The 10,890-nt window shown below is 46.6% G+C and overlaps 1 protein-coding gene across 1 annotated transcript; it reads right to left on the bottom strand.

Moving 5' to 3' along the window:
* Positions 1–9,068: 9,068 nt before the first annotated feature.
* Positions 9,069–10,112, bottom strand: GAS1 (growth arrest specific 1). The gene has a single exon (XM_065879747.1). The coding sequence runs from the start codon at positions 10,110–10,112 to the stop codon at positions 9,069–9,071; it is 1,044 nt and encodes a 347-aa protein (XP_065735819.1).
* Positions 10,113–10,890: the final 778 nt, after the last annotated feature.

Genomic DNA, 10,890 nt, shown 5'->3' with positions numbered 1-10,890 from the left:
CTCAACAAAGGCTTTTTAAAGAAATTTCAGAAGTTAATTCTAAAATTCTTCTGGAAACAAAAAGTACAGTGTTACGTAAAGTAAAATGTCTTGAAGTAGAAGAAAGTGAAGAAATGGTCCTACTAGGTATCATATCACATTGCAAGTTTTTGTGAATAAAAAAATAGAATACTATTTCAGGCTTTTTTTAGCTTTTTGGATCTACCATTCTATAAATTCTGAAAATTAAAGCTATAAATTGTTCTCTTCCATTTTTTTTTTCTTCCTATCATGCCAGCAGAACTCTAGGAACTTATTCTTTATCGAGGAAGTGTTTACAAATTGGCTCCCTTAATTCTTCCCATCTCTGAGTGCATGCCCCTTTGCAACTGGACTTTGCCTTTCTTCTCATCAAGAGGTGGAGTCTATCTCTCTACCCTTGAAGTTGGGCCTGGTCATGTGACTTGCTTTGTACAATGGGACATTGGCAAATGTGATGCAAGCGGCAGCTTGAAAAGTGCTTGCACATTGGTGCTTTCCTTCTCTTGGTGCTTTTGGAGTCCAGCTGTCATAATAAGAAACCTGGACTAGCCTGCTAGATGTAAGGAACACATGTCTCAGCTGCCCTTGTCACACCAGCCAACTGCCAATCATGTGAATGAGGTCATCAAGAACACACCCTCTCCCTACCTGACCCCCAGCTAACCATAGCCAAGTGAGCCCAGAAAAGGTCAGCGGAGAATTTCCCAGTTGAGTCCAGTCCAAATTGCCTACCAACAAAATCGTGAACAAATAAATGATAACAGCTTTAAGTCACTAAGTTTTGGGGTGGTCTACGATGAACAGAAACCAAGTAATAAAATAACCAATTTCCTGCCACCATCCTAAATATCAGCAGTTCTTTTTTAAAAAAAATACTATTTGTTTCCAAAGACTGAATTTTGCGAAAAGACAAAAAAGTCGGGTGACAGTGAACAAGGACTCCATTTGACAATTTAAATGACATATGAGCCTGTTGTCTATTTCTAGAGCTTACTAATGGTTATTTAAAAAAATAATACGCAAGTTTGTGATTAACTTACTCACAGATAATTTGTTCTGCCAGAATATAATCCTACATTTTCATTTAGGCACATGTCAAGAATTAGGGCATACTTTAGCTCCTAAAAGTGCTATGATAATTTTTGGCTTAACTCTTCTATCAGAACTTTCCTAGAAGAAGACAACTGTACAATGAACTGGAAATTATGGGATTTAATTCTTCCACTTGTAAAACATATTTTAAAAACCCAGAATGATTAGCCATACATATGAAAGTTTATATTTCCCCACACGTGTCTGTGAGGCATGAACACATTTTGAGAAAGGAAAGATAAACAAAACGCTTAGTGAACAGATATAGAGACAGAAGATGGTGTGGTCCTTCTTTAATAGAGGAAGAAAGAACGGTCTTCTTACAAGACCACAAAGCACAAGGGTAAAAGTTCAGAAAACAGGTTTCTAGCATGGCCTGCACTTCTTGTGGACAGGAAGTTTCACATTTTGGTTCGCTGCTGTATCCCTCTTGCCTAGAGTGTCACTCAGCCCATTGTAAGTGCTCAGAAAACATTGACTGAATGAATGGATGAATGAGTAAATGAATGAGTTGATGAATAAAAGATCTCTTGAGACTTTTCTTGCTCTAACAAGGAGCAATGTTTTTACGATTTATTTTTATTTGTCATGTGCTTTTTCAAATAGAGTAATTTTACAGTTTGAATTATTTTAGGCTTCATAAAAGATCACTTCTTCATGAGAATTTGAGGTAGACTGAACAGAAGGGAAGGGTGGGCACAGCCCTCTGAAGTGTAAGTAAAGGTAGCAGTTATCACAGGTGTGAAACTACGCTTTCTTATTTCTTCTTTGTGGTTCTGAATACTACCAGTTAAACCACATTTAAATTTGAGAGTAAGGTAATATATACTCATTGATAAAATTTGGGAAACATATAAATATATAAGGAAGAAAATAATAATTACCTGCAATGCCACCATATACCTTTTGAGAATCAATATGTTACAAAAGCTATGACCTCAATCTCTGGACACAAACAGACCTAGATTGTATATTCACCAACTTACGCACTGAATAACGCTGGTCAATTTACTTAAACGTCAGCTTCTTCATCTGTCAAATGGAAATAATAATAAAACAACGTGAAGTTTCTGTAACAATGAAATGTTATATGCCCAGCACCGTGTGGCACATAATAATAATCGCTCAATAATATTAACTATCACTATTTTTTATTATTACTATTATATTACTGCCGTGGCATATTTTGGTACTTTTTATTTCCCTACAGTTAGTTGTGATTATAATTATGATTACTACTACTGTTATAATGAAGACTATTTTGGTCACATATTTTCTTAGAACTCCAGTGAATTCATTTTTCTTTCTAAGCAATAGTATTGGTTTCTTAAGCATTTTCAAATTTAGTTGTCCATGTCCAGAAGCTTCATGATTTCATATTCCTGCTCCTCTTAAGATGCCTCTGACCTTCTCTTTTCCCTTCTGGGATTCCTTTCCTGGGCACTCCTTCCTCTGCCCACTGCCCTCTTCTCTCTGCACTCTTTGGGTACCTCACTCCTAGAAGTCTTCATCATGACCACTCTCCAAGTCCGACTCCTGTCTCGAGCTTCAGCCCTATAGTTGGTTTTCTGCAGTGCACCGCCAACTGGATATTCCTTATATCCTCAAACACAACTAGCCCCTCAATCTTTCTTCCTTGAGGACGGAACATGACATCATCCACCAGTTTTCTGAGCCAGAAACCCCGCAGTCCAGCGGTCGTATTAGCCTCCGCCCTCCCTGAACCCTCCATGTTTGACCAGTCATAGTGTCTTGAATCTGCCTTCTCCCTCCTCATGCTGCCACTATTCTAGCTCAGTTGCCTGACTTTCTTTTTTTATGGGACCTGGCAGTAACTGTTGTCCCAGTCTCTGGTCTTCATGCCTTAAAACCATCACGTACTCTGTTCAAGAAGGTAAACCTCTGGAGTCTTCAGCTGGGAATTCTCAGAGGTTTCCTGTCATGGGCACTGAGCAGGGTAATGTCAATACCTAGAATGACATTCAAGGCTTCTGTGACCTGATATTAACCCTTCTTTCAAGCCCCAACCTTGTTACTTCCCACTTTATATTTTGGTGGTGACACGATCACACCACACACACACACACACACACACACACACTGTGCTGTTCAATCCCTCCATGTCTTAGGACGTGTGGTTCCCTCTGATGGAAATGTCTTCCCCACTGTTCTTGCTAATGTCCATTCCTGTCCTCATACTTAGCTTCAGTGTCGCCTTCTCCAACTTTCCTTACACCCAGAGTCGGGCTAAGTCATCCAATCATCCTCCTCTGTGCTATTTGAGGTTGAAAGGACACATCCTGATGGCCAGCTTGTGCAGGGATGAGACTGCATCATGTACACACTGGTAGCCCCTCAACAGATGCCTATGGAACCAAGCAAACTCTTTTTGTTTCCCCTCCCCTCCTCTCACTTGTTCAGGGTTACAGACATAGGTCTTAGTCACCCTAAGAGCTTACTTCAATGTTCACTACAGAAGGATGCTCCAAACAGGTGTAACTACCCGATAGGTAACAGCAGACAGGGGTTAAAATTAAGGTTAATTGACTGGCGTTTTCATAACAGAGGTGTCTATGAGAAAGTCCTCAAATCTCACTGAATTGTTCCTTATTATGGTACTTAGTAACATCTGATCAGTGATCAAAATATACAATAGGATTTGGTTGTGAGATATGACTCCATTCTGCCATCCAAGAACCCACAAATATATTATATTTAAATATAGAAATAAACTTAGAAAAATTCATATTAATAACCAAAGAATATAATGGTGTCCATAAAGTCTGGAAATAGATAATATGCCTTTATTTTTTGTTACAGATTGAAGATGTCCTTGGTGACGTGTGTTTTCACCTGTTTGCAGACTCACCCTGTTTGGACTCGGTAAAGCTACCTACAGTATATATCAGCACCATTGAGAGAAACTGTCTTTGATCCACATTATAAAATTGGACTCGCAGCACTACAAAATCACCGAAATATAATTTTGACAAATGCCTTGTCAAAAAATGTAGACATTTGATTTTCTTATGGAGCCCAAGCTCCTGAAATAAGGTAAGGAAACCCTTCCAGTATCTCAGCAGCCTTTCTTGCTTCCATTGCATGCATATTACACAGGGTTTGGAGGTAGCCCTCCAAAATATTAGCTGAAAGCTTCCTCGCAAAGCAGATCTTTCCCACATCCTTCCCTGCAGTTCCTCTTTAAGAGGTGTCAGCATGGCTGAAAGAATGAAGTGGCTCCACATTGTTTGGCAGTGCTATTATGTGCTTAACATTTCCATAACAAAAGTGCCACTCGACTTCTCCCCGATTAATGCAGCTCGAGGGCTCTTGTCGTCCTTTAATAAAACATTGTTGAAATCATTTATTTAGAGCCCCTGGTTACTAGTGGGAGAATGACCATCTTTGTGCCAAAATATAGTGTATACAGTCCACTATTTTGTAGTAGATCATTCTGTTATTTAAGAAATTGATTAAATGGATGCGTTAGAAGGTATTTATGCTAATAGCACATTACTTATATCATTCAAATAGTCAGGGGTGAAGCTTTTCAATTGTCCAGCAGAAGCAACCCCTCCAATAGAATACAGTAACCTCCAACTTTACTTAACTCACAAGGCTGCAAGACCCACTGGAAACCCAAGCCTCCGGGAACGGGAACTGCTGTTGGGCCATAGGCATTGTAACACGATGCTTCCCATTGTAACACGATGCTTCCCAACAACCTTGTTCTCGGGGAGCTGGGAGAAATGGGATCAGCTGATGATGTTTCAGAAGGTCCTAGGTATAAGAGGTCAAAAACCAAATAATGTGTGCTTTTCTTTTTATGGGCTCAAAAAGGGGCACACCAGGTTATGTTTGAGAACTTCCACGGTTGAAACCAGCGAACTAATCATGCAAGGTAAAGTTGAAAGTAGAAAGGTTTTCAATGCAGAGTTTGAGGTCTCTGAAAGTTCTCTTGTCACTTTCCCCCTCTTTTTATTCTATACAACACAGCATTGCTGGGATGGAGTCGGGGTGCATACGTTGGGAGTGGTAAGAGACCCCCTCCAGTCCATGCGGTTTCTCTTGACTCTTCAACCAAGAGAGACTGCTGGTTCTAAGTCGTCTTCACCCATGTGGACCCCAGTGGGAGAGTTGCAGTGCACCCCAGATGTGTCAGAGCGTGGCGTCCCCTTAAGTTTGTGGCAGTTGGCACCAGGAGCTGTTCCTTACTTATGGACATTGGTCAGGGCCCTGCCCACGCTAAGGGATGTCCTACCACTTAGTGCAAGAATTTAGTTCCCTCCAGCCATTTTTTCACTTGACATACGTATATTGCCCGCGTACATTGCTCAATATTGTTGAAAATAAACAGAGACCTTATGTTATGTCCATTGTGGCCATACACAAAAGCGTTGCCGTGTCCTTGGGTGAGCAGTGAAGCCTGAACCTCCTTCCATTTACTGTATGGTCACTGTCAGCTCAATGAACTGCCCCCTTGTTCTCCACCATTGTCCCACACTCCCTTAAACATTTGTCACTGAAGTGCCTCCAAAGACAAATAAACTGTCACTGAGAATGCAAACCTGCTAACGGGGAAATGGGAGCAGCCGGGAGGACACAGATTGTCTATGAAATCCAAAAGGAGTTGCTCTCACTCTGGAAGACTTCTGTTAGAAGTCTGGCGCTCTTTAAGATCTCCAGGAAAAGTCAGGGTTACCTTTACCTTCTGTAATGGTACTTCCAGGCATTCTCCATGAGACATTTGGCCGTCTCAAATGTCCAAAATTCCAAAGGCTCCCGAGACACCATGAGATATTACAGATGTCAACAACTGTAAAAATCCTTTCGGTCTAGGAACAGATGGCAACCTACAATCCCGTAGCCTAACATCTCAGCAACCTGTTCTGGAATCTACTAGGTCTGCAGAGGGATGAGGGGCCCCTGGGCTCCAGCATAGAACTGTTTAAATTAAAATGGACCACCGATCAGTGTTCACTTTCTCCAAGGAAGAAAGCATAAAGCCTCATGTCCTCACTCCCCAAGAGCGAGCTGTGTTGATTTACTCCAGGCAGATGCTTTTGACAGGACCCTGTAAAATCAAGTCGTGAGTTTATTGTAGCAGTTAATTATCAAGCCTTTTCTAGTGCTAATGCCTTTTACTTCTTACTGGGGAAAACTGGGCCTTTTACTGGGACAAAGACTTAACTTTTAGTCAAGAATGTGTTAAAATAACACGAGGAGGAGATGATTTAAATATATTTAAGGACAAACGCAGAAGCATTTGCTAACTCGTCGTTTTGTAAAGAAAGCTGATTTCATTCACAAGTCTCTTGGAATACTCTTTGTTCACTTCCCAAAGAAACAACGCTTTCAGCTTTATTTTAACAATATGTTTACTCAACCATTCAGGTGACGGCGTTCTAGCCACACACCACTCTCCTGGGCTGGTCTGACACCACAACTATCTCAGACTTTCTGATGCTATGCATATATGAATCTTGGTTTTAGATGCTATAAGAATTGCCTCGAAGCCCTCAATAAAAGCTGGGAAAAGAGTGAATTAGAGGCAAAAGGACCTCGAAAGTAGGGGGTGGGAGTGGGTGGGAGGAAGTTGGAAGGGGGCATAGCTTTGTTAATTACTTCAGGCAGCAGAGAAATCTGGTTGTGTTTTCTCAGCACATGTTAATATCATATAAAGAGACACGAGATCTTGCTAATCTGTCGACCCCTCAGACAAAGTTTATTTGTGGTGACTTTTAAACTCCTGACTTGCCTTCCAATCACCGAGTTTAAAATGAAAAGCTTTAAATAAACACCAGGAATAGAAGATAAATAAACTTTTTTTTCCCCCTTGCAAGTGCCTAGCTTGGCTAGGTTCAGACTCAAATCCCCAGAGGACAGAGCGCTCTCTTTTGTGTTAATGTTTAAAAGATTTTCCAATGCCGGAGTTTATTCCTACTGCAAACATTTCTATTTACAAGGTCAAGTGTACCAGCACTCGACACAGCTTAAGAGTGTAATTATTTATCTAAGGGCGTTTGAGTGTAGATCAGTAGCTCTGGCAGGAGCCCAGCCTTCAGCCCACTGCTAAACAACTCCTCACAACAATATTACAAGTTCTGGTAATTGTTCCTCTCCCCAGTATGTTTACTTTTGCCCGCCCGAATGTTTTGTAACAAAATTTTGTACTTTTTTACTCAAAGTGCGAAAATGACTTTGAAGTTGAGTCTCCCAGGTTTCCTAAGACCTATTGATAACAGATGTTATTGGCATGTTTGATTGTATGAGAATGTCTAATAGCCAGAGAGGACGCTCCGGAGGGTGGGGGGCAAGGAGAGGGTCCCAGTGGAAAGGGGGAGGGGAAAGAAATGTCTGGGTTAGCCCCAAATTACATGAAGCCTCTCCACAAACGTAAATATCAATGGAGACCAGTCAAATTATATCTTGTAGCCGCCTCATTTACAGATGTCTAATTGTTCATTAAATTGAAGGCAGAAATAATAGCCCTCATTTCTTGTCTTGTACTGTATTTTAATTTCAGTTGATGGTTGATAGATTCCCAGTGGCTCCTCCACCCCCCTCCTCACCCATTATTGGGTTAACCACAATGTAACTCTGGAAAGTAACTACACCATATTCATTATTTAAAACTCTTTACTGATGTACACATTTTAATAAAATCAAATAACAACAAAAAAATACACAAAGCCACCGTTACTTAAAACATAGGACTTCTTTTTTTAAAAAACAATGTCTATAAAAATACAATGTTTAAGGCAGTTTGGAAATGCGTTTATACATTTCTACAATGTCCATAAATTCTCTTGAAAATAAGAATGTTAACTTCAAATCTATAAAATACACTGTACATTTCAAAATTGTTCTAGATAGAGCACACTTCACAACGGACTGTGGTTTTGGATCCCTGGTGACAAACGGATTCTTTACATTTCAGGGAGGAAAGGTGTACCATGGATGCAGATTTAAGTTTTTTAATTTCTTTTAAAAAATAAATTATTTCTGAAGCATACAATTTATAAAAATTCTATATACAAAATACAACAACTGGTAACAAACCCCAGTTTTAATACATTTTATATACGAAGTACCAGGGGTGAGCGCCCTGATAAAAGCAGAGGCAATATATATTCTCCGCATATTTGTACGTACAATTTCTTGATGTAAAGAAAATGACAACAAAACAAACATCATAAAGAGGCTTTCATAGATGGCAGTGCAGAGCTCTTTTAAATAAAAAGTTGCATTGTTCAACACCACTAGCAACTGTTTAGATCAGAATTTTTGGATCCTTAATCCTAAGAAATGTGCTAAGAGATCAGAGTGGTGGCAATGAAATTAAAGTCAAGGGCTAAAAATTACCCAAAACTAATTAAGGAAAATTAACCCCTCTCATGCTTGCCCGCCCGCCCCCCACCCCACCCCCAAAAAAACTGAGGATTCTGGGCGCGGATACCAAGACTAAACGAATGAATTGGTTACGATTGCAATGTCTTCACTGGCCACAATAAAAGTCGATTACCGGCACTTTTCCCCCCCTCGCAGGAGAAACGCTAATAAACAGCCCCTTTGCAAATATAAATCCTCCTTCAAAACCCCTGCTCCGAACCTAGTCCCTTGAAACTCTTAAGACCCCACTGGTCAGCATCCTCTCTTCGGAGTCCAGGACTACGGTTCTGCCCTCCCAGGCCCGTTTCATGTCGGGGGTCCGGAGTTAGGCTGGTTTCTGCGGGGAGTGTCTGGAACCCGGAATGGGGACAGGGGAGGATGTCCAAAAAGTCCTGCTCGGGAGAGGAGGCGAAGGTCGTGCCAAGAGTCAAGGCGAGGAGACCGGCTAGGCAGAAACCACCTAGAATACGTTTTGGAAAATACCCCCGACCACCCCTCTGTTCCCGAGCCACAGGTGCCCCGGCGCCGACCCTCCCGTGGCCGACGGCGGGGGGGCGCGAGTGTTAAAAGAGCAGCGGTAGCAGCAGCAGCAGCAAGATGGAGGCGAGCGGGGTCCAGGCGCCTCGGGTCGCCGAGCGGCAGCCGCTGCTGCTGCTCCTGCGCCCGGACCCGTAGGGCAGGTCCCCGCGGCCGCCCGCCGCAGCAGCGCCGCCGCCCGGGCGCGGAGGGTGCGGGACGCCGTCGTCGTCGTCCAGCGGCTGCTCGCCGCCCGCGCCCCCGGCGCGCTGCTCATCGTCGTACTCCTCGTCGTAGTAGTCGTCCAGGCCCCCGTCCGAGCCGCTGCTGCCCGGCCCGTTGCCCAGCTCGGCGCCGAAGCACAGGCGGGCCATGTTCTCTTTGACCGACTCGCAGATGGGCCGCTCCAGGCCGTCGCACACACAGTCGTTGAGCAGCGCCGCCTTGGGCACGGCCAGCATGTCCTCGATGACCGTGCGGCACTCGTCGGTGCAGCGCAGCCCGTTGAAGAGCTTCCCGCAGTAGGTCAGGTAGCGGCTGAGCGCCAGGTTGCAGCGGCTGTCGCGGTCGCAGCGCCGCCGGGCCTCGGTGCAGCCCATAACCCCGCCCGCGCCCGGGCCGCCCGCGCCGCCGCCGCTCGTCCGGGGCAGGCACGGCTCAATGGCGCGCTTGGTGGACTTGCAGTTCTCGTCTTGCGCGCAGTCACAGTCCTCCAAGGCGGGCCCGCGGCGCGTGTGGTTGAGCTGAATAAGGGCCGAGATGCAGTGGCTCGGGCAGCGCCAGCGCGACGAGAAGGACGCGGCCGAGGCCGGGAAGGCGGCGGCGGCGGCGGCCCCCGGCGCGTCGCCCCCGCTGCGCTGCGCCAACACCGGCGCGCACGCCTCGGCGTACTGGTTGTAGGCGTAGCTGCACTCCGGCTCCCCCTGGCACTGCAGCAGCGCCTGCCAGCAGATGAGGCGGCGGCCGTGCGCCAGCCCGGAGCCCCGCGGCGCCGAGCCCAGCAGCTGCAGCAGCGCCATCAGGCACAGCCAGGCGCCCGGCACGGTCCCCCCGCGGGCCCCGCCGCCGCCGCCCAGCAGCCCTGCCACCATCGCGGGCAGCGGCGGCCGCCGGGCGAGGAGCGGAAAGGACACGAGGCGCGGGGAGCGGCGGATGCGGAGCCGGCGGAAAAGTTTGCCCCAGTCCTGCCAACTTCTTGCATGAGTGTTTTCATAAATCCATGCGCGCCGCTGGCTGGTGCCCCGCTGCTTGCAGAAGGTCGGCTCTCGCTGGGACTGCAGGGGCTTCCTAGAAATGCAAGGCCGCGGAGAACCCCTCCGGTCGGCCCCCGGCAGTGGCGGGAGGCGCTCACTGCCGCCCCGGGGGGCTGCGGGCCGCGGGGTCGCGGCGGGGCTGCGGGACCGCGCGGCGCCGTGGGTGCATTTTGCTCCGCGCCTGCAGATCCGTTGTGCGGCCGCGGCGGCTCCTTCCTCCCAGGCTCAGCGCCGCGCCGCCGCCGCCGCCGCCGCCGCGGGCTCTCGCATCGCGCCGCTTCCTGGCTCGCGTCCCGGCGCTGCCCGCCTTCCCGCGGCCCGGCCGCCCGCGTCCCCTCCCCCTCCGCCCGCGGCGACCCCGGCCTCGGCCGAGCTCCGGGGAGCTCTTTTCGGGCGGCGCGGGGAGAACGGGAAACTCAGCGCGGCCGGAGAGCGGCTCCCGGGCTTCCCTCGGCGGCTTCTCGGGTGACAAGAAGCCCGGGGAGCGGATCCGCTGAGCCTGGCTGCGGACTCGCTCGCAGCGAGGCTTTAAATACAAAAGTGGGCCGGGAGCCCCCGCGTGGTGCCGCGGTGCCCCCTCATTATGCATGCATGGAAAAGCAAACAAACAAAAACA

Source organism: Phocoena phocoena, chromosome 6, assembly GCF_963924675.1.
Source record: "Phocoena phocoena chromosome 6, mPhoPho1.1, whole genome shotgun sequence".
NCBI lineage: Eukaryota > Metazoa > Chordata > Mammalia > Artiodactyla > Phocoenidae > Phocoena > Phocoena phocoena.
Note: the sequence above shows the minus strand (reverse complement) of the source record. Positions and strands in the feature narration are given on the sequence as shown.